This window comes from Callorhinus ursinus, unplaced genomic scaffold, assembly GCF_003265705.2.
Source record: "Callorhinus ursinus isolate GAN/ISIS: 27379988/994484 unplaced genomic scaffold, GSC_fseal_2.0 scaffold44, whole genome shotgun sequence".
In the NCBI taxonomy this organism is placed as follows: Eukaryota; Metazoa; Chordata; class Mammalia; order Carnivora; family Otariidae; genus Callorhinus; species Callorhinus ursinus.
The window spans coordinates 6,426,690-6,452,793 of record NW_027397106.1 but is presented as its reverse complement, the minus strand read 5'-3'; the positions used below and the strand labels follow the sequence as shown (position 1 = coordinate 6,452,793).

The window sequence follows — 26,104 nt, the reverse complement described above, 5'->3', positions numbered from 1 at the left end:
TATGGGCCCCTTATAACGTTCGCTCTTTATATTACCATTATTTGTTCTTGCCTGCCCTATTAAACTTTGAGCTTAAAAGTCCAAACTGTCTTGTTTATAATGTAAGCGTACAACAGCGTTGGGCAAATGTAAAGTCAAGAAATTTCTTGGAAAACTTTTTAAAAGCACCCTTTCCTTTTTCTTTCTTTTGTTTCCTTTTTTTCATTTTCTCTTAAAGGCTCTTTGAGATAGGAATTCTCAGACTTGGAGAAGTTGAGATCCTAGGGGGAATAATAAGCACTTCTTTTGTTCTCCATGGTAACCAAGCGTGGACTAAGAAGGCCCTACTATTCCCTTTTCTGCTTGACAACTTGTGACAGGTTTCATCTTAAGTATAGGCCCCTGGCCTCCCTTTTCTCAGACCATTTATTTTAGAAACTTGTAATTGCCAATCTTTCTCTCGCCCCTTTTTAAATGTATATGAATCTCCTTTAAAGCCTTTTGCCAGTTTCAGGACCCAGGGAAGGTCCTTCTCAATGACCTGGGAGCCATCCCTTTGAAATGTAATCCTCCGGAAGATGGCGTTCCTATTTCCTAGTCTCTGTAGAAGGGTTGGAGCCCAACATCAATGGGCTCCTTGCTCCAATTGCAAAACTACAACCTGTAAGCTTACTTCTCCTTTGAGTAAGACCAGTCACCACACACAGGTGGCCCTACGGCAGCTCTTAATAACTCTCTAGCCATTGTTTCAGTAGAGTTGAGTTCAATTTCCTATTGCAATAGTCTTAAAGTCTTTCTTTCCTGTTTAACTTTGCCTATTTAATTTGCCTGGTGTAATTTCTCTTTGATAATGAAAATTTTATGTTCTACATTTCTTGTTTCTTCTCAATTACACTGGCGTTTCATTTCTTCTTTGCTGCTGACTGAGAAGGCCTTCTCACGTGTCCTCGGATATCTAGAGATTAACCAATTTGGATTCAAAAGATCAGAACTTTGTGGAGTGAAGCTACAACTTTAAAGTCATTGCAGAAGGTAGTGTGATGTGTATGATGTGGAAAGGGTAGTATATCTATTTGAGGGAATCCTAACTGAGGTGCATTTATCTTATGGAAGTGGCACCAGAAAATAAACAGACCTGTCCCCCTTTTTGTTTTTTTTTAAGATTTTTAAAAATTTATTTGAGAAAGAGAGAGACAGCGACAGAGATAGCAAGAAAGCACGAGTGGGAAGGAGAGGGAGAAGCAGGCTCCCTCAGGGACCCCAACACGGGGCTGTACCCCAGGACTCCAGGATCATGACCTGAGCTGAAGGCAGATGCTTAACTGACTGAGCCACCCAGGCGCCCTTGACCTGTGCCCTTTTCTATTATTATAAAAGGGGCATGAGAAAAAATGCAATTTTCAAAGAAAGAGAATCGCTAAAAATATAATCCCCTCTCAAGGGACAGTAACTGTGGTCAAGGAGAGAAGCTAGAGGAAGTGAGAGAGGTCAGGGTTGCAAATGGAAAGGCTTCTGCAATGGTAGAGGTAGTGTGGAGAGGTGTTCCTTAAAGTACAGGGAATGAAATGTATCCATTTAAGATGGGAAGTAAGGTGCAATAGGATTGAGTTGGACTGAAATGAAAGATGGTTGGGGAAAAAGGCAAACAGTAGGGAGAGGGGAGTTAATTGGGAGTTTATACCAGGGAAGGAAGCTAGTAGTCTGAGCAGCTTGGCAGAGGCATTGACTATTTGGATCAGAAGGGAAATATCAAGCAATCATGTTTCCTAGGAAACTAGAAGATTTAGGAGAAGGGGTTTGACACACTAGCCTCTCTCACCTTCCTTTCCTCAACAACACACAAGCATAAACTTAAGTTGAATGCATTATTATGGTGGCAGTTTAATGCCATTACAAGTTCTCCCTCATGGGCTGGTGGAGGCTAAGATACAGAGTTCAGGCTGATGATCTTTTTCATTTTCTTCTTTTCTCTGACTTTTCTTAATTATCAACACTGCTCCCTAATTTCCTTTTTCTTAACTTTTCCCACTACTTCTTCTTATGTAGAGGTGGGGTGGTTGAAGGTGGATTCAGGATATGAGAGTGGAATTTGAGAAAGAAAAGAAGACTAAAATGACAAGTTGAAAGAGAAGAAAACTTTAGTTCTAAATGTATATGCAAAACTCAGGCTGGGAACAGCGTGTAAAAGTACTGTACAAATAAAATGAAATGGAATCAAGTACATATATGTCTTATAAGATCCTGTTTTGACAACATAGAAGAAAAAAGTAGGAAAGTCTCAAATTATCCTGAGAAAGGACCAAGAGAAAACAACACTTGAAGTGAAATCAGACAGATGAGCATTAGACATCAACATAATCTTCCAGGTCTGATGCTAGTAGAAAGAAAACTATGAATGCTCTTTCCTAGAGCCTTTCAGCATTGGAGAGTTACCCAATTGTCAGGGCTGGGGGAAGGAGCTTCTCTTCCAGGAGGCTTCCCACTAGACACACTTGGACTGGGCCAGGCTGGTCCTCCCAAGGGCCCTCACCATGGCCCTCTTCATTTCCTTGTTTCGAAAACTATAGATGATGGGGTTGCACATGGGGATGATGATGGCGTAGAGGAGGGAGAAAGGCTTGTCTTTGTCAGGGCCATGTGTGCTGCGAGGGTTCATATAAGAGAACATGGCTGAGGTGTAGAAAAAGATGACCACAGTCAGATGGGAAGCACAAGTAGAGAAGGTCTTTCCACGACCTGAGGAGGAGGCTCTGCCAAGGATGGAGGCCAGGATGCGTGCATAGGAGATGACAATGAGCACCATGGGGCTGAGCAGCACCACGATGGCATCGGCAAAGATCGTCGTCAGACTAAACTGGGGGTCTCCACAAGAGAGAGCGATCACTATGGGGGCCTCACAGAAGAAGTTTTCTATGTGGTTGTCTCTACAGAACGGACCACGAAATGTCATGTAATCAAGCAGAATGCCATTGATCAGCCCAAAGAACCAGGCAGTGCTTACCAGCTTCACACAAACCTGCCGGCTCATGATCTGGGCATAGCTGAGTGGGTGGCAGATAGCAACATAACGGTCATAGGCCATAAAAGCCAAGAGGATGCACTCGGCCACACCCATAGAGAAGACCAAGTACATCTGGGTTGAGCAAGAGACAAAGGAGACAATGTGGTTCTTGGCCACCAGGTGGATCAGCATCTGTGGGATGGTGGTGGTGATGAAGCAGACATCCAGGAAGGACAGGTGGCCAAGGAAGAAGTACATGGGGCTGTTGAGCCTGGGGTCTGTCCAGGTGATGAAGATGATGAGGCCATTCATGGCCATGGCAAGGCTGTAGAGGGCTGAGAAGAGGGCAAAGATCAATGCCCGAGTGGAAGAGGAGCTCTGCTCAAAGCCCACGAGGATAAACTCTGTCACTGTGCTGCCGTTCCTTAGGTCCACTGTCTTGGACCTGCTTGAGGAGGGAGGACAGGAAAGGCACAGGTGAGATAGTTGTAGGGGACTGTGAGGTGCTTACTTGGACCCAGAGATCCAGCTGTAAAAGAACAATGAGTGGTGGTGAACATCTTGGAACTTTAGTAAACTATGTAACTGGCAATGTTGTGGGGCAGTGAAGATGCCAGGGTCACCAGAGACTGCATACATGGAATTGTAATATCAAAAATTGAGGAAGCAATGGTTATACTTTATTCTGGTTTGGTCAGGCCTCAAATGAAGTGTTGCAATTGCTCCAGGGCCCACAATGTTGAAGGATTAGCCACTAACCAAAATGTGTTCAAAGGTGTTAAACTAAGATGGTTGGGCCTGGAACCCATGCCAAATGAGGAAAGAAAGGTTTAAGAAATTGAGGAATGGAGTATTTGAGGGAAGAGCATGGTGGCTGTTAGCTTATAGACGATCATATTTAGGAAGCACCTGGGAGACGTTTAAAGACATATTTTTCTAGAAGAAAAAAATGCTCAGTGTAGTATATGTATTTAAAATAATGGGTTGAAATTTCAGAGGAAACAGTAACATTCTAGCCTTCAGCATTGCCCCTTAGGTGAGAATGATTTGCATACCTCTGGGAACAGCCATGCTTCCCAGTCATCCACCCTCTTTCCAGACTCCCTCTCCCGGTGGTTGATGCTGCTGTATCCACCATCCATGCAGTGCATGCTGGAGATGGGGCCTGGTTGTGAGCTCTCACATGCTTTCCCAATAGGAGACAGTTTTCCTACAGGGGTTGGGACTTAGGGCTAAGCACTTTTGGGTGGAAAGGATGCAACCACTGCTGTGAGACAAAGGAAGCTATGAGCAGCGCACAAATTCAGCCTTTCTGGAATGGACCTTCAGAAAACTTTGATCTTCCCGGATAAGTCTTGTTCTTTTCCCATAATCAGAGAATGAGCATTCAGAATTCTCATGTTATTTTCTCATTATTATAACTTTTAGGAAGTCATTATGTTCATATTAAATCTCTCTTGTACTCTTCATCTTGTCTTGGAGTTAGATATTAGATCCCTTCCACTTTCAGATGCTTATAGATGGTTAGTATATTCCTTCTTAACCTTCAGTTCTGTCAACCACTCTTCTTTGTTTCCTTTTCTCTCCTTTTTCTACACATTCTTACTCTACCCCCTCTGGGAGTCTTTCCCCCTCCTTTCTCCACTTCCACTTCTCACTCTTTTCTTCTCCCTTTCCTTTTCTCATATTTGGTGTGGCTGTCTGCCATTCAGCTACCTCTGGTTGGACTCCCCTCTCTTCTCCATGTCTTTAAGCAACTCATGTTGCCTATCTTTATTTCAGAAGAGAACTACCCCGTTAACTGCCACTCCTTTCCACATTAGATTCCCTGTAGGTGAATTCCTGATAGGTCAAGGCAGTAGGCCATTCCCATCATCCATACTTTGGAATGCTCCCCTAGAACTTGTACCCAGAACTTCTCCTCTTCGGGGCCGATAAAGGGCAGGGAGGGTCAGAGAGCAATGTTTAACCCCAGAAGTGGCCTGGAATCATGGGCCCAATGGACATGTTGGGGTTAAGGTCAGAGTCTAGGTAAGGGAAGGCAGTGAGCTATGCTCCAGACAAGCCTGGGGCTTGTCCAAGAAGAAACTAAATTTCAACCTAAGAAAGCACTAGGATCTGTAGGAGTATATACATGCTTATTGTGGTTCACTGTGCCAGAAAAGAATACTCTGTGATACCTGGCATCTAGTGCCCTGTTAACCACCGGGGTTAATCAGTCAAGCATTTGCATAAATAAATAGGACAATGACTTGAAAATCACATCCTACCTCATTCTGTTGCTTGGCTGGTGATGATGTTTATCACTGAATCACTGCAGCAAATAATAGAGAAAATCCCACGGTGTTTGAAGAACTGGTCCAGGGAGGATGGTCTGACCTGGTGGACCACTCTGGAAGAGAGTTGTGATGATGGCCTCATTAGTTCTTCAACGTCCATACCATAGATGATGAATGTTTACTTAAATAATAATACTAAGTTACATACATACTGTACTTTAACTCACATATTCCACTTATTAATAAGCTTACTTGCTCCCACTTTTTCAGTGTATGTTTTGACCTTCTCAGGACTTTTAATTTTGTCCCAGTGCTAATTGAATTTTAGCACCTTGACTTGAAAATCACATGCTCTCTTAATTGTTACTTGAAGAAAACACCAGCAAGAAAATAAGAAAACATTCATTCTCCTTTAGCTGCAGACAATCTCATATTATTCTATAACATGAAACATGTCCTTGTAATTATTTCTGACAAAGAATTTTCTGAGACTGGACATCAGAAATTGTTGCTATGTGCTCTAAACCTAATTGTGAACCTCTAAAATATCATTTTTATTGGTGACCTTAATCATGGCCATCGTAGTATTTAAATTGATATCTGTTTTCAGAAAGATATATATGTATATATATATATATACACACACACATACTTGTGAGATTTCTCTGTTAAACCAGAAGAGGACCATGGGATTTTCTTCTGCCCAGGGTACAGATATAAATAACCACCCATGATCCCTTGGACTTCTCGTTTAAATAGTCAAGGGTCTGTAATCTCATTTAAATTAACAATAATTTATAAAGTAGTTCACACATGCCATTATTTTTTATTGTAATTTAAGGATATAATTTAATCTCATTGAAGAACCTCTGTTATGTTGGACAATGTAGTTGAACACAGTTTGGCAAGGAGAGAGGAATAGGGAATAAGTTTTCAGCTGTGGGTCTAGACTGGCTTCAGAGGTGGCTTACTGTTCTGATCCCTTTTAGAACCACTTGCAAGGAAAATAGAACTGTTCCAAAGTTCCAAGAGCCTCTCAACAGAGCAGTGATTTGTGTTGGAGGAGCAGCCAACATGAAGGTGGAAGTAGGACTGTTTTAATATCTCACACCCTATGGTTAACTGTAGACTTAATGGGGTTAGAGAACACAATGCTAGATACTGTTAGGGGTGGGGTAGGTAGGGAATAAGTTCTTCCATATTCCTGATGTTTCCTTCCACATGGATAGATTGTGATAGCATAACACTCTTGACCTTTCTCTTCCTCATTCACACCGTCCCATGGGGAGTGAGTGGCTTACCAGATTGGTGATTTTAGAAGGAGAAACCGAGCACGTGTTTTCTATCCCTTTCCTCTCACCTTCCCCTTGGGAGGGAGTGGCCTTCTCCAGGGCAGGCTCTACCCCTGTTTGAGGAGGCTGCCAGTTACAGGAGAATAGGTTTGTCTGTCTAACTCTCTGCTTCTGGATTAGGAAGTCCAATCGCTGCAATGTCTGCTTTGTTATTAGTAAAGGTGATGTTTTAACCTCCACCTACAGACTCTGTCTTATTTCTCAGATGATTCAGAGCCAGATGAGAAGAGCAGTGTTATTTACTGGACCCCTCAAAATCCCTAACGATTATTATTAGTGATATAATCACATATATGGAAATAAAATTTAAACAAAAATGTGATACAGTTTTTATTATAATGACAAGAAACCATTAGTCACAGTGATGTCTGGGTAGAATCTGAGAGGGAAGAGCTCTGCTGATACAGGTATGCTGAATGCTCAAGGTATAGGGCTGGTGAGTTCAGGGAGAGAAGTGTACATTCCTTGACCACAGGAGCACAATGAACAAAGTGTGGAATTGTAGACTAGACAGGTGGGAAAATGTCTTATTGTAATGTTAAGATTCTGATTCCTGTCATCTTTACTGAAGAGGAGCAGGACACTGTTGAATACCTTCAACAGTTAGCCACAATGTTCCTGTAGCTTTCCTAGCATGCTATGGCCACAGGAAAGAAAATATAACACAGCACTGTATCATTCATTTATTCTGAAGAGTATGTTTGTTTTAGGAATGAGATTGGTTCACTTAAGTTGTAAACGAACTCATCAGCCTTATTTAAATCATGTAGATTCTTAGAAAGCTTCTGTGAGGCTTGGCTATCTTCTTGCAGGTCTGCTGTAAATAAAATGTGCCTTTAGTAATTTCAAATCTAACACAGCTTGAAATCTGGTTTCTCTTCTGCATACTCTAATCCCTTCCCTTTTTGGATTAAATACATAATTTCATGACTTGAAAGCCAAAAACCATTATTTTTCTGAGCAGAAAAACTTTATGGTGAATATATTTATCCTGAGGTTCATGGAGCTCTAGGGAGTCTGAAGATATGTTGCAGTTTGTCCATGCATCTCTGAAATGTTGTATGAAAACGTGTGCATGAGAGCATTTTTCTTGAGAGTAAAATGAAGAAAAACATATTTGTTGGTGTGGTTGGTGTGAAGATTAGGAGGAAATTTATTCAATCAAAAATGTGTGTGTGTAAATATGTATATATGCAAATCACATAGAACAGTATTTGTAGTAGGGAAGTGCTCAACAAATCTAGTTTCCTTTTCTAGGTCACTGAATAAATAAAAAATATTAGTTAAGACATTTACTTTTTTTTTTAATATTTTATTTATTTATTTGACAGACACAGCGAGAGAGGGAACACAAGCAGAGGGAGTGGGAGAGGGAGAAGCAGGCTTCCCAAGCAGAAGGCAGATGCTTAATGACGAAGCCACCCAGGCACCCCAAGACATTTACATTTTTAAATGTCATTAATCCTCGGGGTGCCTGGGTGGCTCCGTCGTTAAGCGTCTGCCTTCGGCTCAGGTCATGATCCCAGGGTCTTGGGATCGAGCCCCACATCGGGCTCCCTGCTCAACAGGAAGCCTGCTTCTCCCTCTCCCACTCCCCCTGCTTGTGTTCCCTCTCTCGCTGTCTCTCTCTCTCTGTCAAATAAATAAGTAAAATCTTTAAAAAAATAAAAATAAATGTAAATCCTCAAAATGCCTGAAGCCTTTTAAAAACTGAATCTGCAAATTAAAAATGTATTTCTAAGCATTGTTAAGTTCTGGTAGAGCATGCAATACAGTTGAGGGTAGAGATATTTTACAATTTAACTGTACTATGATATGGATAAGAGCTCTAGTAGGGCTTCAGTAAAATACTGTGGTATCTCAGAGTAATAAAATAATGAAATACTCAGGGAAAAAGTGTGTAAGAAGAAAAAACATCAACTCCAGAAAGAATAGCTGCTTAATGACTGACAGATTCAGAGGTTGTTCTTGGAAAAGTGCATTTTTTTTAAAAGATTTTATTTATTTATTTGACAGAAAGAGAGATGGCAACAGCAGGAACACAAGCAGGGGGAGTGGAAGAGGGAGCAGCAGGCATCCCGCTGAGCAGGGAGCCCGATGTGGGGCTCGATCCCAGGACCCTGGGATCATGACCTGAGCCAAAGGCAGATGCTTAACGACTGAGCCAACCAGGTGCCCCGGAAAAGTGCATTTTTATAAAAGAAAAAATGGCCGATGTAAGCAGAAACATGGATTAAGCCCAGAAAGTCTGAAACTGAAAGTTGAAATTATACCCAAACTTTGAGAAAGGCTTTAAGAGGTAGAAAGTGGCCCTAAAAAGATGTTCTTTTAGTAAATTGAATTATTAGTAGGTATGTGATTATTGTGATATAAAGGATAGATTCAGTGATGAAAACCAGTTTCTCCTCAATATTTAGTAAGGAAGATAGAAATTCCTGTCCCCAACTGGACAATGCATGGATCAATTGGAGGCCCCAAATTTCATAATGGCTGATACCCAATAATTTTGAAATCAAATTTATAAAATAAAAAATGTTAATTCATTGGGGCTTCTTTGAGAATTGAGTGAAGATTTCCACTGCTTCTCAAGGCTGAGAACTAAGAGCCAGGCTGAAAATTCTCCTAATTCAATAGGATTAGACCAACAGGCAGTCTTTAGGAGGAAGGCAAAGGCATCCACCCTCCTGATTCTTGCTCAGACAAGCTACAGTTCATCCTAAAGTGGATAATCAATTTCTCTTTGTTAACTAACAATGAAGATTTAGAAATCAGATTTGAAAAAGCAAAAGAAGGGCCATTAATCATTCAAAAATATAGACCTGAGGGTTGCAGAAAGGGAGGGGGTTGGGGGGATGGGATCACTCGGTGATGGGCAATAAGGAGGGCACGTGATGTGATGAGCACTGGGTGTTATATGCAACTAATTAATCATTGAACATTATATCAAGAACTAATGATGTACTATACATTGGCTAATTGAATTTAAATTAAAAAATGAAGAAAAAGTGTAGACCTGATGAAAACCTCTAGAAAGGAATAAGGGTGAGCCCCAGAATTAGCCTTGCTAAACGAGAAGGGCAACCAGGATCTACAGAGCTCCTTGTTAGTGAGATGCGGGTCATCCACAACCAGAGATCAAGAGGAATACACAAGTTGCAGAGTTGTTTGGAAGATTTCGCCACCTATCTGTGGAGGAAGAGAACCAAGTAGTTGTATCTAGCTGAGTGGTGTCTCACGTTAGAAATATTAGAAAGACAGTAACCTACACTGAGACCCTTCACCAGGAGCAAAAAGTGAAATTAGAAAGACCTTGTAAGACCAGAGCCATTGTCTACCGGGCCTTACTCTGCATCCTACTGCATTAGCCCTATCATTAGAAAGAGTCCAGGACCTTACCAAACAGAACCTTGCGTGGCCAGAAAAAAATAATTGTTTTCCGTCTGATTTTTGCATTATTCAGAATGCCCTGTAATTGTGGCATTTCTAAAGATTTTTTTAAAAGATTTTATTCATTTATTTGAGAGAGAGTGTGAGAGCAAGAGCACAAGCGGGGGGGGAGGGGCAGAGGGAGAGGGAGAAGCAGGCTCTCTGCTCAGCAGGGAGCCGCACTTGGGGCTTGATCTCAGGACCCTGGGATCACAACCTGGCCAAAGGCAGATTCTTAAGTGACTGAGCCACCCAGGTGCCCCTAAAGATTTTAAAATTTGAGAAGTGACTTTGGAACTCCATGATTTTCACTAACACAGCTGTATGAAATTTGAGGAATTTAGGAATAAAATTGGAAGGCGATGGAAAAGAAATTTTTGCCATGAAGAACCTAACAAAGTTGTACAAACAAAAGCATATGGATCCATGACTGAGAAGATTTTTGGAGGACAGATGTAAATGACTTGTAGGGAAGGACAGCTAATCAATGAGTCCCTAGAGGCCTCTGCGGGCAACTCTGTTACAACTTAGCAACCCATCTCAGTGTCTTAGGAACTCGCTTCAGAAGTGTTTCTCTAGACCTACCATTTCCCCTCTTTTCTATTTTAAGTTCATTCCCATACCCCTTTTCTTAAGTGAGATGGACAGGGAGTAGTTAGTCTCTTTGCTCCTCACCATGCCTTGTCAATAACTGGCTTGCAGCAGAGATTTTATCCAATTGAGTTAAATTGTAGAAATGTTCTAAATTCGCTCATTGTTTCTTAGTCTCTTGCCTTCCTTTTGCTTCAGGATCTATACTGCTTTGCTCCTGGATCCACTCTTTGCTCCTGGATCCACTTCAGTCTCTCCATATCTCTGTGAAACTGAGGCTGTCTGCAGTCCCTGCAGTCCCTGATGATGACCTGGCCAAGGCCAAGTGGTTATAAATGTGCCAAGGCTGGGCATGCCCGATGCCTGTCATGGGCTAGATTCCTGTGATGTCCAAAAGGTAAATGAAGGTCACACGCTCTCCCAGAGGACCCTTATTGATCTGCACCAATGGGAAACACCACAAATAATGGAATTACCAAAAATAACCTCAATTTCATATCGTAGCTGCAGTTCTAACTCCATATTTTGCCTGCCTCCATCTCCTGCCTCCTTCCCCATTCACTGTCTGCGCCCTAATGTGAACTTACATTAGAAGCTGTAATGAAACCAGAGTACACTCGCTGTTCCTCTCCCTTATCATAGTCACCTTCGATATGGAAACTTCATGAGTAAAACAACCCAAAAAACAAGGGAAAGAGAGAGGAAATGATATGCAAAGGTAAAGGTATGCCTAATGATCTTCCTCTGAATGTTGAGAGCCTGTGTATATGAAATTGAAGAGGAGAATTTAGTAATCAAGAATTATTGAACTTGGGCAGATTGGATAATTTCAGCTGTTCTGTGGCATTATTTAATCTCAGCTATTTTGCTATTTAAAATGCCTAAAAGAAATTTGGAATGACGCTAAATAGCTTAGAGAAGAAAGAGAGAAAAAGAGAGAGAAAGAGAGGAGGAGAGAGGGAGAGAGATGCGTATCAACAGAATAGAACAAAGCTGAAGCACAGAAAGATTCCTGCACTAAGAAATGGATGATTTTAAAGGCAAATCGTTACATATTTAAAGACTCAGAAACCATCTGGAACCTGATCTGTCACCTTATAGGGAAGCAGGGAGGCTAACAGGGTAAAGTACAGGGACTCTGGAGGCAAGCATATCTGAAATTCAACCTTGGCACTGTCACTTATTACAATGTCGATTTGGCTAGCTGAGACACAAGCTTTTTTCTCCTATAAAACAAGGATTAACTAAAATAACACGTAATTAGAGGTTGCCACAGATTAGACAATAAACAGTTCTGATCTCTTGTTTCCTCTCCCTCTCCCTGTGGTTTCACTTCACACGTGGAAGGAATACTGTAAAGATCTGTCCAGCTTCCCACATGCAGAAACCCAGAGAAAGGAGGATTTCCTCCATCCTAATGGCTCCTGCCTCTCCCTATCAGGAGGGTCTTTCCGTCTAACTCAGTTTTCCCCCATATATGTGAGTCCCATTTTCTCTTAATCTGGCTTCCAGAAACATTGCAAAACATATCAGCCTCAAGCTCTGTAGCACAATCTCTAAGAGAGGATCATCCTTGAGTCACTTCTCAGCCTCTCTTTCTCCAGGGAACAAGAAAGAAAAATGCCAAATAAATAGAAAATACTGACACACGCAAACAAAAAGAGTAAGGGTTGAAAAAAGAAAGAAGTGAGAAAAGGTAATCCTAGAGATAGTGGAGAGAGCCCATCCACACAAAACAAAAAGAAGGATAAATGTTAAAGCCAAAGAGAGGATTAGAGGGACTGAAACAGAGAGATGGAAATAGGAAAAGAGTGTACATATGTGACAAGATGGTGTATATGTGGAAAAGCGATGAACAGGTGGATCTTTGGGGGAGGGAATAGAGAGAAGCACATCAAGAGACAGAGAAGTAAGGACCCAAATCTCAGCACAGAAAAATATGAGAAGAAAAGCCAAATGTGGAAAAAGAGACTGAGAGGCTGACCAGGCAGGCTGGGCATGGCTCCCTGGTCATGTGGAATCAGAACTAATTAGCCAGGTGCTAGGGTTCTTCTCCCTCAAGTTCTAGAAATGAAAGAAATGGAAAGATCGGATTGTCTCCCTCTCTGCAGCAATTAGAGACAGGTCTTCGCAAACCAAACTGGCCCCAATAGACACATGCAAGCCAGGTGCCCCCTAGCCAGAGCCATGAGGGCTGGTACGCAGACTCTGAGAGCCTAATGGAACCTCAGAGGGGTGATTGAGAGAACAGAGTAGCTGGGAGAGAATTGGAAAAGCGGAGACAGAGATAGGCATCAAGAGAGGGAGAAATGGACAAGGTGGAGGTTAATGAAGTCTCCTTCATAACCTCGGTGTGCAGAGCTCTGGTGTGATCTGAACACAGGTGGTCCCTGAGGGAGCCAGGGGGTATTCATCTCTGATGGATGCCAACCGCGTCAGGGGCAGCTTTCAGTGCAGAAGTGAGCACATTCACTGACCTTCTCCACGGGCTTTGGTACATGAAGGTGATGACATTGGAGGTGTTGATCTCAGGCCCAGAGGAGGGATCCACAGGCATAGAGTGAGGGTGCAGTGAATTCTGCTGCAAACCAGCAGCTTGTTTATAGGGCAAGGAGGACATGCACACAGGCAGGTGTGAGCTAACTGGTTCCTGTTGGGAGCCAACTGTAATAAGGCCAACTATCTCTTGTGAAGTGTTACTATTCTAACGGGATCCCTGGGGAGAGTCTTATACCAGTTCATCCCAAGGCTCCCTTGTGAGGCTATGTCCATGGCAGGTGGCCTGGAAGGTCTGGAATAGTCTCAGGGTTTCCCAGGAAAGTTCTACTCCATTTACCAGATGACTTGATAGACAAAGGGGCCTGGCAAGTATCATTATCCTCATGTCCTCAACTTCAAATCTGGGAGCCCTTTAACTCTGGTCTACCAATTTTATTTTGGAATTAATTTTACAGTTAGGGGTTCTGATGATGTAGGCAGCATTTCTTGTGTCCCCAATTAAGTACTTTTTCATACCATTATGCTACATTCAACACAACAATAAACATTGGCTGAGTACCCACTCTGCTCCAGTCACCTTATTCAGTGCTGTCAATAGGGTGATAAACACACAGTCACAAGCTCTCCTTGATAACATGCTCCCCTCCTAATCGCCATCCTCTACCTTTTCCTCACACTTCCTTTCTTGAAATCTGGAAGGACCTTCTTTCTTCTGATCCACCCACTGTTCTTCCAAAATCCCGCCTGCCTACTACTGAATTTGATTCTGCATAAGCCGAAGAACCTCACTTGTCCTCACATGCCCTCAATCCTCTAAAGCTCTTCTTTCTACTCCTGGAAAGCCTGGACTCTTGTAAAATTGAAATTTATGATGCTTGAGTCCTGACTCATTCTAAATGTGCGGGAAAAATGGCTTTTTCTCTGCACTCTACCATATACTTCCACCATCATCACTAAGTCTGGGTCTTACAAAATCTAATTTAATTGGGGCATTTTTGGACCATAATTCGGTTTGGAGGAAGACATGATTTTAAAGCATAAGGCACAAAAACTAAGCTTCAAGTTACTGACCTTTGCAGTACAAGATGTCTGACATTCCTTCAGATATCCATCCAAAAACTCCTGAAGAAAAAAAAAGCAAACTTGTCAAGTTCTTTAAAAAGAGCTATTTCTATACCTTCAATTGATATTCTAAGAAGGAAGGTTTATTGGTCTCCTCACTTCCCTATAACCTCTCATCCACAACATTTTATGAGGTAAGTCTCTATATTATAATTTCCATTTATTTAGAGTTTCTCTAGTGACATTTCCATAAATTTATATGCATCTTTCCATGAAGTATTGACTGTTTTCAGTAGGGTTATTCCTATGTACTTTATATTTTGGATACTATTTAAAGTGGTATCTTAAAATTTTAATTTTAATTTTCTAATATGTTTGCAGGTATATAGAATGCAATTCAGTTTTTGAATATTGATTTTGTGTCCAGTAACCTTGTTAAAACCTATGAATTTTAATACATTATCTGTGCATTCTTTTAGTTTTTCTATGAAGACCATCACATGCTATCTGTAAATAAAGACAGTTTTGCGCTTTCATTTCCAGTTCTTACACCAATTTCCCTTGCTTTATTGTACTTTCTAGGATCTTCAATACAATCTTTTTTTTAAAGATTTTATTTATTTATTTGAGAGAGAGAGAATGAGAGCCAGAGACCACGAGAGGGAAGAGCGTCAGAGGAAGAAGCAGACTCCCTGCTGAGCAGGGAGCCCGATGTGGGACTCGATCTCAGGACTCCAGGATCATGACCTGAGCCAAAGGCAGTTACTCAACCAACTGAGCCACCCAGCCGCCCATCTTCAATACGATCTTAAGTATGTATACACAATGGAATATTACTCAGCCATCAAAAAATGAAATCTTGCCATTTCCAACAATGTGGATGGAACTAGAGGGTATAATGCTAAGTGAAATAAGTCAGTCAGAGAAAGACAAATACCATATGATTTCACTCCTATGTGGAATTTAAGAAAAAAAAAAGAGGTGAACATATGGAAAGGGGGAAAAGAAAAAAGGAGAGAGGGAAACAAGCCATAAGGGACTCTTAATGATACAGAACAAACTAAGGGTTGATGGAGGGAGGGGGTGGGTATTAAGGGGGGGCACTTGTGATGAGCACTGGGTGTTGTATGTAAGTGACATATCACTGAATTCTACTCCAGAAACCAATAACCAATATTGCACTGTATGTTAACTTACTAAAATTTAAATGAAATAAAGTACAATCTTGAATAAAAGTAGGGATAATGGTTACCTAGGCTTATTTATGATTTAGAAGGCAATTTTATTGTTTCACTTCTGTAGGAGGATATTTGCTGTTGAGTTTTGGTGTATAATCACTTTAATAGCTTAAGGAAGTTCATTTCTTTTTTTTAAAAAGATTTTATTTATTTATTTATTAGAGAGCAAGCGAGAGAGAAACAGCATGAGAGGGGAGAGGGTCAGAGGGAGAAGCAGGCTCCCCGCTAACCCGGGAGCCCAATGTGGGACTCGATCCCAGGACTCCGGGATCATGACCTGAGCCAAAGGCAGTCGCTTAACCAACTGAGCCACGCAGGCACCCAAGGAAGTTCATTTCTATCCCTGGTCTGCTGAGAAAATTTTTAAAAAATTTTTAAAAGTTACAGACAGGTGTACATGTTTAATAAAACAGATGCCTTTCCTGCATCTACTGAGATGATCATGTGGTTTTTCTTCATTTGTCTGTTAATGTAGTCATTTACATAATTCATTTTCTGATGTGCAATCAACTTTGAATAATTGGAATAAACTCAATTTTGTTCAGGACATAAGGTATTATATTTTTAATGCATTGTAGGAAACAGTTTTCTTTTCTTTCTTTTTTTTTGGAGACAGTTTTCTTTAAGAATTTTGCAACTATGAGAATGAAATTAGTTGACTTTATCAAGTTTTGCTATTGATTATCACTTAAAAAGTTGAGGTGTTTCCCTCTTTTTCCAGTTATCTAAAATTAGATTACTTTTCCTTGATTGATAGTATTTGCCTTAAGATCCTATGTCTGGTTCTTTATTTATAGAAATATCATAGAAATTTTTTTTTCAAGTTTTTATTTCAATTCTAGTTAGTTAACATATATGGTAAATTTGGTTTCAGGTGTAGAATTTAATGATTCATTACTTACATATAACACGCACTGCTCATCACAACAAGTGCCCTCCTTCATATGCATCACCCATTTAGCCCAGGGCCCAACCACCTCTCTCCATCAACCCTCAGTCTGTTCTCTCTAGTTAAGAGTCGCTTATGGTCTACTTCCCTCTTTCTTCCCCCTTTCCCCCTGTGTTCATCTTGTTTTCTTTCTTAAATTCCACATATGATTGAAATCACATAGTATTTGTCTTTCTCTATTTCACATAGCATAATACTCTCTACCTCCATCCATGTCATGGCCAATGGCAAGATTTCATTCTTTTTGATGGCTGAGTAACATTCCATCATAGATAAATACATATATGTGTATATATATATACACCACATCTTTTTCCATTATCATTCAGTGGACCTTTGGACTCTTTTCATAGTTTGGCTATTGTTGATAATGCTGCTATATACATCGGGGTGCATGTGCCCCTTCAAATCAATATTTTTGTATCTTTGGGTAAATACCTAATAGTACAATTGGTAGGTCCTAGGGTAGTTCTATTTTTACCTTTCTGAGGAACCTCCATACTACAACAGCAAAAATGAACTATTGGGACTTCATCAAGATACAAAGCTCTGCACAGTGAAGGAAACAATCAACAAAGCTAAAAGACAACCTATGGAATGGGAGAAGATATTTGCAAATGACATATCTGATAAAGGATTAGTATCCAAAATCTAGAAATTTTTAAAAATTTTAAATTCCAGTATAGCTAATGTACAGTGTTATTTTAGTTTCAGGTGTACCATATAGTGATTCAGGTGTCCCATAGAGTGATGGTACCATTTAGTACCATATACTAATATATCACCCAGTGCTCATCACGACAAGTGCACTCCTTAATCCCCATGACCTACTTTACCCATCACTCCACCCACCTCCCCTCTGGTAAGCATCAGTTTGTTCTCTATAGTGAAGAGTCTGTTTTTTGGTTTGCCTCTCTCCTTTTTTATTTATTTTTTAATCTTTGCTCTTTTTTTGTTTCTTAAATTCCACCATGAGTGAAAGCATATGGCATTTGTCTTTCTTTTACTGATGGATTTCACTTATTTCAGTTAGCATTATACTCTCTAGCTCCATCCATGTTTTTGCAAGTGGGAAGATTTCATTCTTTTTTATTGCAGAATAATATTGCATTGTATATATATACCATATCTTCTTTATCCATTCATCTCTCCATAGACAGTTGGGATGTTTCCATAATTTGGCTATTGTAAATAATGCTGATAGAAACACGTATCATCCTGTATGTATCCTTCCTACAATGCATTATCCGTATGAATTAGTGTTTATTTTTTGGGTAGATACCCAGTGGTGGGATTACTGGATTATAGAGTAGTTCTACTTTTGAGTTTTTGAGGACCCTCTATACTGTTTTCCACAGTTACTGCACCAGTTTGCATTCCCACCAACAGTGCAAGAGGGTTCCTTTTTCTCCACATCCTCGCCACACTTGTTCTTCCTTGTGTTTTTGATGTTAGCCATTCTGACAGCTGTGAGGTGATATCTCATTGTGGTTTTGATTTGCATGTCCCTGATGATGTGTGATGCTGAACATCTTTTCATATGTCCATTGGCCATGTGTCTGTTCACATCTTCTGCCCATTTTTAATTGGATTATTTGTTTTTGGGGTGTTGAGTTGTATGAGTTCTGTATAGATTTTGGACACTAACCCTTTATCAGATATGTCATTTGCAAATCTCTTCTTCTGTTCAGTAGGAGGCCTCTTAGTTTTTCAGTTGTTCCCTTTGCTGTGCAGAAACTTTTTATTTTGATGGAAAACTTTTGCTTTCATTTCCTGGCCTCAGGATACATATCTGGAAAAATATTGCTATGGCCGATGTCAGAGAAATTACTGTCTGTGCTCTCTTCATAACTTTTATGGTTCCAGGTGTCCCATTTAGGTCTTTATTCCATTTAGAGTTTAGTTTTATGTATGGTGTAAAAAGTGGTCCAGGTTCATTCTTTTGCATCTAGTTGTCCAGTTTTCCCAACACCATCTGTTGAAGACATTGCCTTTTTCCCACTGGATATTCTTTCCTCCTTTGCCTAAGATTAGTTTCCCATATAATTATGGGTTTATTTCTAGGTTTTCTATTCTGCTCCATTGATGTGTGTGTCTATTTTTGTGCCAGTACCAGAGTGTTTTGATTACTAGAGCTTTGTAATTTATGTCTGGAATTGTGATACCTACAGCTTTTCTTTTCTTTTTTTTCTTTATATACTTTTTAAAAATTTTATTATGTTATGTTAGTTACCAGACATTACATTATTAGTTTTTGATGTAGTGTTCCATGATTCGTTTGCATATAACACCCAGTGCTCCATTCAATACATGCCCTCTTTAATACCTGTCACTGGGCTAACCCATCCCCCCACCCCCCCAAAACCCTCAGGTTGTTTCTCAGAGTCCATAGTCTCTCATGGTTATCTCCCCCTCCGATTTCCCCCCCTTCATTTTTCCCTTCCAACTATCTTCTTCTTCTTCTTCTTTTTTTAAACATATAATGTATTACTTGTTACAGAGGTATAGGTCTGTGATTCATCAGTCTTACACAATTCACAGCACTCACCATAGCACATAACCTCCCCGGTGTCCATCACCCAGCCACCCATTCCCTCCCACCCCCCACCACTCCAGCAACCCTCAGTTTGTTTCCTGAGATTAAGAATTCCCCATATCAGTGAGATCCTATGATACTTGTCTTTCTCTGATTGACTTATTTCACTTAGCATGATACCCTCTAGTTCTATCCACGACGTTGCAAATGGCAAGATTTCGTTTTTTGATGGCTACATAATATTCCATTGTATATATATACCACCTCTTCTTTATCCATTCATCTGTTGATGGACATCTTTACATAGTTTGGCTATTGTGGACATTGCTGCTATAAACATTGGGGTGCACATACCCCTTCGGATCACTACATTTGTATCTTTGGGGTAAATACCCAGTAGTGCAATTGCTGGGTTGTAGGGTAGCTCTATTTTCAACTTTTTGAGGAACCTCCATCCTGTTTTCCAGAGTGGCTGCACCAGCTTGCATACCCACCAACAGTGTAGGAGGGTTCCCCTTTCTCCGCATCCTCGCCAACATCTGTCATTTCCTGACTTCTTAATTTTAGCCATTCTGACTGGTGTGAGGTGGTATCTCACTGACGTTTTGATTTGGATTTCCCTGATTCTGAGTGATGTTGCACACTTTTTCATGTGTCTGTTGGCCAATTGGATGTCTTCTTTGGAAAAATGTCTGTTCATGTCTTCTGCCCATTTCTTGATTGGATTATTTGTTCTTTGGATGTTGAGTTTGATAAGTTCTTTATAGATTTTGGAAACTAGCCCTTTATCTGATATGTCATTTGCAAATATCTTCTCCCATTTTGTCGGTTGTCTTTTGGTTTTGTTGACTGTTTCCTTTGCTGTGCAAAAGCTTTTTATCTTGATGAAGTCCCAATAGTTCCTTTTTGCCCTTGCTTCCCTTGCCTTTGGTAATGTTTCTAGGAAGAAGTTGCTGTGGCTGAGGTCGAAAAGGTTGCTGCCTGTGTTCTCCTCTAGGATTTTGATGGATTCCCATCTCACATTTAGGTCTTTCAACCATTTTGAGTCTATTTTTGTATGTGGTGTAAGGAAATGATCCAGTTTCATTCTTCTGCATGTGGCTGTCCAATTTTCCCAACACCATTTGTTGAGGAGACTGTCTTTTTGCCATTGGACATTCTTTCCTGCTTTGTCGAAGATTAGTTGACCATAGAATTGAGGGTCCATATCTGGGCTCTCTATTCTGTTCCATTGATCTACGTGTCTGTTTTTGTGCCAGTACCATACTGTCTTGATGATTACAGCTTTGTAATAGAGCGTGAAATCTGGAATTGTGATGCCACTGGCTTTGCTTTTCTTTTTCAACATTCCTCTGGCTATTTGGGGTCTTTTCTGGTTCCATACAAATTTTAGGATTATTTGTTCCATTTCTTTGAAAAAAGTGGATGGTATTTTGATAGGGATTGCATTTAAATGTGTAGATTGCTCTAGGTAGCATTGACATTTTCACAATATTTGTTCTTCCAGTCCATGAGCATGGGACCTTTTTCCATTTCTTTGCGTCTTCCTCAATTTCTTTCATAAGTATGCTGTAGTTTTCTGAGTACAGATTCTTTGCCTCATTGGTTAGATTTATTCCTAGGTATCTTATGGTTTTGGGTACAGTTGTAAATGGGGTCGACTCCTTAATTTCTCTTTCTTCTGTCTTGTTGTTGGTGTATAGAAATGCAACTGATTTCTGTGCATTGATTTTATATCCTGCCACTGAATTCTTCTATGAGTTCTAGCAGTTTTGGTGTGGAGTCTTTTGGGTTTTCCACATAAAGTATCATATCATCTGCCAAGAATGAGAGTTTGACTTCTTTGCTGATTTGGATACATTTTATTTCTTTTCGTTGTCTGATTGCTGTGGCCAGGACTTCTAGTACTATGTTGAATACCAGTGGTGATAGTGGACATCCCTCCCATGTTCTTGACCTTAGGGGGAAAGCTCTGTTTTTCCCCATTGAGAATGATATTCCCTGTGGGTTTTTCATAGATGGCTTTTATGATATTGTGGTATGTACCCTCTATCCCTACAGTCTGAAGAGTTTTAATCAAGAAAGGATGCTGTACTTTGTCAAATGCTTTTTCTGCATCTATTGAGAGGATCATATGTTTCTTGTTCTTTCTTTCATTAATGTATTGTATCACATTGATTGATTTGCGGATGTTGAACCAACCTTGCAGCCCAGGAATAAATCCCACTTGGTCGTGGTGAATAATCCTTTTCATGTACTGTTGCATCCTATTGGCTAGTATTTTGGTGAGAATTTTTGCATCCATGTTCATCAGGGATATTGGTCTATAATTCCCCTTTTTGATGGGGTCTTTGTCTGGTTTTGGGATCAAGGTAATGCTGGCCTCATAAAATGATTTTAGAAGTTTTCCTTCCATTTCTGTTTTTTGGAATCGTTTCAGAAGAATAGGTAATAATTCTTCTTTAAATATTTGGTAGAATTCCCCTGGGAAGCCATCTGGCCCTGGGCTCTTGTTTGTTGGGAGATTTTTGATAACTGCTTCAATTTCCTTAGTGGTTATGGGTGTGTTCAGGTTTTCTATTTCTTCCTGGTTCAGTTTTGGTAGTTTATACAACTCTAGGAATGCATCCATTTCTTCCAGATTATCTAATTTGCTGGCATATATTTGCTCATAATATGTTCTTATAATTGTTTGCATTTCTTTGGTGTTAGCTGTGATCTCTCCTCTTTCATTCATGATTTTATTTATTTGGGTCATTTCTCTTTTCTTATTGGTAAGTCTGGCCAGGGGTTTATCAATCTTATTAATTCTTTCAAAGAACCAGCTCCTAGTTTCATTGATCTGTTCTAATGTTCTTTTGGTTTCTATTTCATTGATTTCTGCTCTGATCTTTATTATTTCTCTTCTCCTGCTGGGTTTAGGCTTTATTTGCCGTTCTTTCTCCAGGTCCTTTAGGCGTAGGGTTAGGTTGTGTATTTGAGACCTTTCTTGTTTCTTGAGAAAGGCTTGTATTGCTATATACTTTCCTCTTAGGACCGCCTTTGCTGTATCCCAAAGATTTTGAATAGTTGTGTTTTCATTTTCATTGGTTTCCATGAATTTTTTTTAATTCTTCTTTAATTTCCTGGTTGACTCATTCATTCTTTAGTAGGATGCTCTTTAGCCTCCATGTATTTGAGTTCTTTCTGACTTTCCTCTTGTGATTGAGTTCTAGTTTCAAAGCACTGTGGTCTGAAAATATGCAGGGAACGATCCCAATCTTTTGGTACCAGTTGAGACCTGTCTTATAACCTAAGATGTGATCTATTCTGGAGAATGTTCTATGGCACTGGAGAAGAATGTGTATTCTGTTGCTTTGGGATGGAATGTTCTGAATATATCTGTGAAGTCCATTTGGTTCAGTGAGTCATTTAAAGTCTTTATTTCCTTGTTGATTTTTTGCTTAGAAGATCTAAGTGAGGGGGGCTGTTAAAGTCCCCTACTATTATTGTATTGTTGTCGATGTGTTTCTTTGCTTTTGTTATTAATTGGCTTATATAATTGACTGCTCCCATGTTAGGGGCATAAATATTTAAAATTGTTAAATCTTCTTGTTGGATAGACCCTTTAAGTAGGCTAAAGTGTCCTTCCTCATCTCTTATTATAGTCTTTGGTTTAAAATCTAATATGTCTGATATAGGGATTGCCACCCCAGGTTCCTTTTGATGTCCATTAGCATGGTAAATGGTTTTCTACCCCCCTCACTTTCAATCTGGAGGTGTCTTTGGGTCTAAAATGAGTCTCTTGCAGGCAGCATATCAATGGGTCTTGTTTTTTTATCCAATCTGATAGCCTGTGTCTTTTGATTGGGCCATTTAGCCCATTTACATTCAGGGTAACTACTGAAAGATATGAATTTAGTGCCACTGTATTGCCTGTAAGGTGACTGTTAGTGTGTATTGTCTCTATTCCTTTCTGGCCTGTGTTACTTTTAGGTTCTCTCTTTGCTTAGAGGACCCCTTTCAATATTTCTTGTAGGGCTGGTTTCATGTTTTCAAATTCCTTTAGTTTTTGTTTGTCCTGGAAACTTTTTGTCTCTCCTTCTACTTTCAATGACAGGCTAGCTGGATATAGTATTCTTGGCTGCATATTTTTCTCATTTAGTGCTCTGAATATATCATGCCAGTCCTTTCTGGCCTGCCAGGTCTCTGTGGATAGGTCTGTTGCCAATCTAATGTTTCTACCATTGTAGGTTATAGACCTCTTGTCCCAACCTGCTTTCAGGATTTTCTCTTTGTCTCTGAGACTTGTAAGTTTTACTATTAGATGTCGGGGTGTTGACCTATTATTATTGATTTTGAGGGGGGTTCTCTGTGCCTCCTAGATTTTGATGCCTGTTTCCTTCCCCACATTAGGAAAGTTCTCTGCTATAATTTGCTCCAATATACCTTCTGCCCCTCTCTCTCTTTCTTCTTCTTCTGGGATTCCAATTATTCTAATATTGTTTCATCTTACGGTATCACTTACCTCTTGAATTCTCCCCTTGTGATCCAGTAGTTGTTTATCTCTCTTTTTTTCAGCTTCTTTATTTCCATCATTTGGTCTTCTATATCACTAATTCTCTCTTCTGCCTCATTTATCCTAGCAGTTAGAGTCTCCATTTTTTATTGAACCTCATTAATAGCCTTTTTACTGCATGGAGCACTGGGTGTTATACAAAAATAATGAATCGTGGATCACTACATCAAAAATTAATGATGTATTGTATGGTGACTAATATAAAATAAATAAAATAAGATTTAAAAAAACAAAGAAAAAAGATTTTTAAAGCAGGGGGAAGGGCGGGGCAGAGGGAAGATGGGGCAGAGGGGAAAAAAAATAGTCTTTTTGATTTCGACTTGGTTAGATTTTAGTTCTTTTATTTCTCCAGAAAGGGATTCTCTAGTATCTTCCATGCTTTTTTCAAACCTAGCTGGTATCTTTATAATCGTCATTCTGAACTCTAGTTCTGACATCTTACTAATGTCCGTATTGATTAGGTTCCTGGCAGTTGGTACTGCCTCTTGTTCTTTTTTTTTTTTTGAGGTGAGTTTTTCTGTCTTGTCATTTTGTCCAGAGGAAAATAGATGAATGAGAGGATAAAATGCTAACAGGTTTACAATGACCCCAGAAAAATATACACTAAACAAATCAGAAGAGACCTGAAACCACGGGGAAAAAAAAGGGAAAGAAAGAAAAAAAAATATGATCAGGCTGGTGAATAGATCAGAGCCACACACTAGATTTTGGGTGTATTTTGGTCTGTTAGAAGAAACTGCCTCCAAAAATTTTAAAGAACGAAAAACTTATATATGTACAAAAATAAGGGTAAATACAATGAAGGGATGGAATATGACTGTAAAGATGGAAATTATAAAAGATTTTATAAAAGGAATTGATAAGTTGGTTGGAAAAAGAAAGAAGAGAAATTTAAAAAAAAAGGAAGGGAGAGAATGTGATCAGGCAGGAGATTAGAACAAAGCCATACACTAGAGATTTAGGGTATATTTTGGTCTGTTAGAAAAACTGTATTCCAAAATTTTGAAAAGAAAACAACTTATATATATATATATATATATATATATGCAAAAAATAAGGTTAACTATAAAGAAGGGATAGAATATGACTCTAAAAATGAAAATTAAAAAGATTTTTAAAAAGGGATTGATACGATGTTGGTTGAAAAAGGGAAAAAAAATTAAGAAAATAAAATTTTAAAAATTAACTTTGAAAGACTAACGAATCAGGGCGAAAAAAGCCATGAATTCTATGTGCAGTATTCCCCTAGCTCTGGAGTTCTGCCATTCTCATTGATCGGTAAACTTGGTCTTGGCTGGCTGTTCTTGCGGATCTTCTGGGGGAGGGGCCTGTTGCTGTGGTTCCCGAATGTCTTTGCCGGAGGTGGAATTGCTCCGCCCTTGCTGGGTCAGGCTAAGGAATCTGCTCGGGTTTGCTCTGGGGAGCTTTTGTTCCCTGCAAGCTTTCCCTTCGGCTTTGGAGGACAAGAGTGTAAATGGCGGCCTCCCAATCTCTGCCCTGGAGGAGCCGAGAACTCGGAGCCCCACTCCTCAGTGCGCCCCCAGAGACAAGCAGTCAATCACTCCCGTCTTCCCGGTCTCTGGCCGCACTCCGTGCTCACCCGGCCTGTGACCGAGCATTTCTATCTCTGGCACCCAACTAGGTGTGGAGTCTCCAAACCCAGCAGATCCCTGAGGTGTGCTCCCGCTCTGCTCCTCCTAGGGGAGGAAGGGGAGTCTCCCCGGATCTGACACTTGTTGGGTCCCTGCTGGAGGAGCAGTGGCCCGACTGGGCCGCGGATCACGGTTTATGGCGACCCCAAGCTGAGAGCCTGCTCCTCGGCTCTGTCTCTGCAGCCGGCTTCCCCAATCTGATACCTGGGAGCTCTGCCGCACTCAGTCACCCCTGGTCTTTCTGTTACCCCAAGGGTCCTGAGACCACACTGTCCTGCAAGGGTTCCACCCCCCGCTTAGCAACTGGAGCGACGTCCCTCAGCAGAGCCGACTTCTGAAGTTCTGATTTTGTGCTCCGCGGCTCTATCACTTGCCAGAAGCGGCCGATGGAGGCTCCCTCCCCCGCCGTCTGTCCTCCCGAATATCGCCTCGGATTCACTTCTCTGCACGTCCTACCTTCCAGAAAGTGGTCGCTTTTCTGTTCAGAGAGTTGCTGCTATTCTTGTCTTCGATCTCCTGTTGAGTTTGTAGGTGTTCAGAATGGTTTGACAGCTATCTAGCTGAATTCCTGGGACCAGACGAAATTTAGGTCTCCTACTCCTCTGCCATCTTGCTCCTCCCCTCCAGCTTTGCTTTTCTTTTTCAAGATTGCTTTGGCTATTTGGGGTCTTGGTGGTTCCATATAATTTTTAGGATTTTTTGTTCTAGTTGTGTGAAAAATGCTGTTGGTATTTTGATAGAGATTGCATTCAATGTGTAGACTACTTTGGATAGTATGGCAATTTTAACAATATTTGTTCTTCCAATCCACGGGCATGGAATGTCTTTCCATTTCTTTGTGTCATCTTCAATTTTATGCAAATATTCTTAAGCTAATGACTTATCTTTATGATTACAAGTGAGTTCATGTTTTCCTTCTTTCGTCATTTGTGGAAAATAATATTTTTCTAGTACTTTTTTCTATTTATCTAAGCAGATTTAA

The 26,104-nt window shown here is 40.3% G+C and overlaps 1 protein-coding gene and 2 long non-coding RNA genes across 3 annotated transcripts in view; 1 reads left to right on the top strand and 2 right to left on the bottom strand.

Annotated features, from left to right (window-relative positions):
- Positions 1-802: 802 nt before the first annotated feature.
- Positions 803-14,250, bottom strand: LOC141370767 (uncharacterized). Its single transcript, XR_012375087.1, has 3 exons — positions 14,199-14,250; positions 5,251-5,372; positions 803-934 (listed from the first exon to the last, which is right to left on the bottom strand). It is a non-coding gene; the product is annotated as an uncharacterized lncRNA (long non-coding RNA).
- Positions 2,240-4,064, bottom strand: LOC112832205 (olfactory receptor 10AD1-like). The gene is made up of 2 exons (XM_073881858.1): positions 4,036-4,064; positions 2,240-3,425 (listed from the first exon to the last, which is right to left on the bottom strand). The coding sequence occupies exons 1-2, from the start codon at positions 4,062-4,064 to the stop codon at positions 2,462-2,464; spliced, it is 993 nt and encodes a 330-aa protein (XP_073737959.1). The 3' UTR covers positions 2,240-2,461.
- LOC141370744 (uncharacterized) overlaps positions 11,046-26,104 on the top strand; it is a 27,984-nt gene continuing 12,925 nt past the window's right edge. Inside the window, exons 1-2 of the long non-coding RNA XR_012375049.1 lie at positions 11,046-14,383; positions 14,772-15,001. This is a non-coding gene — a long non-coding RNA (uncharacterized lncRNA). The remainder of the gene's footprint in view (positions 14,384-14,771; positions 15,002-26,104) is intronic.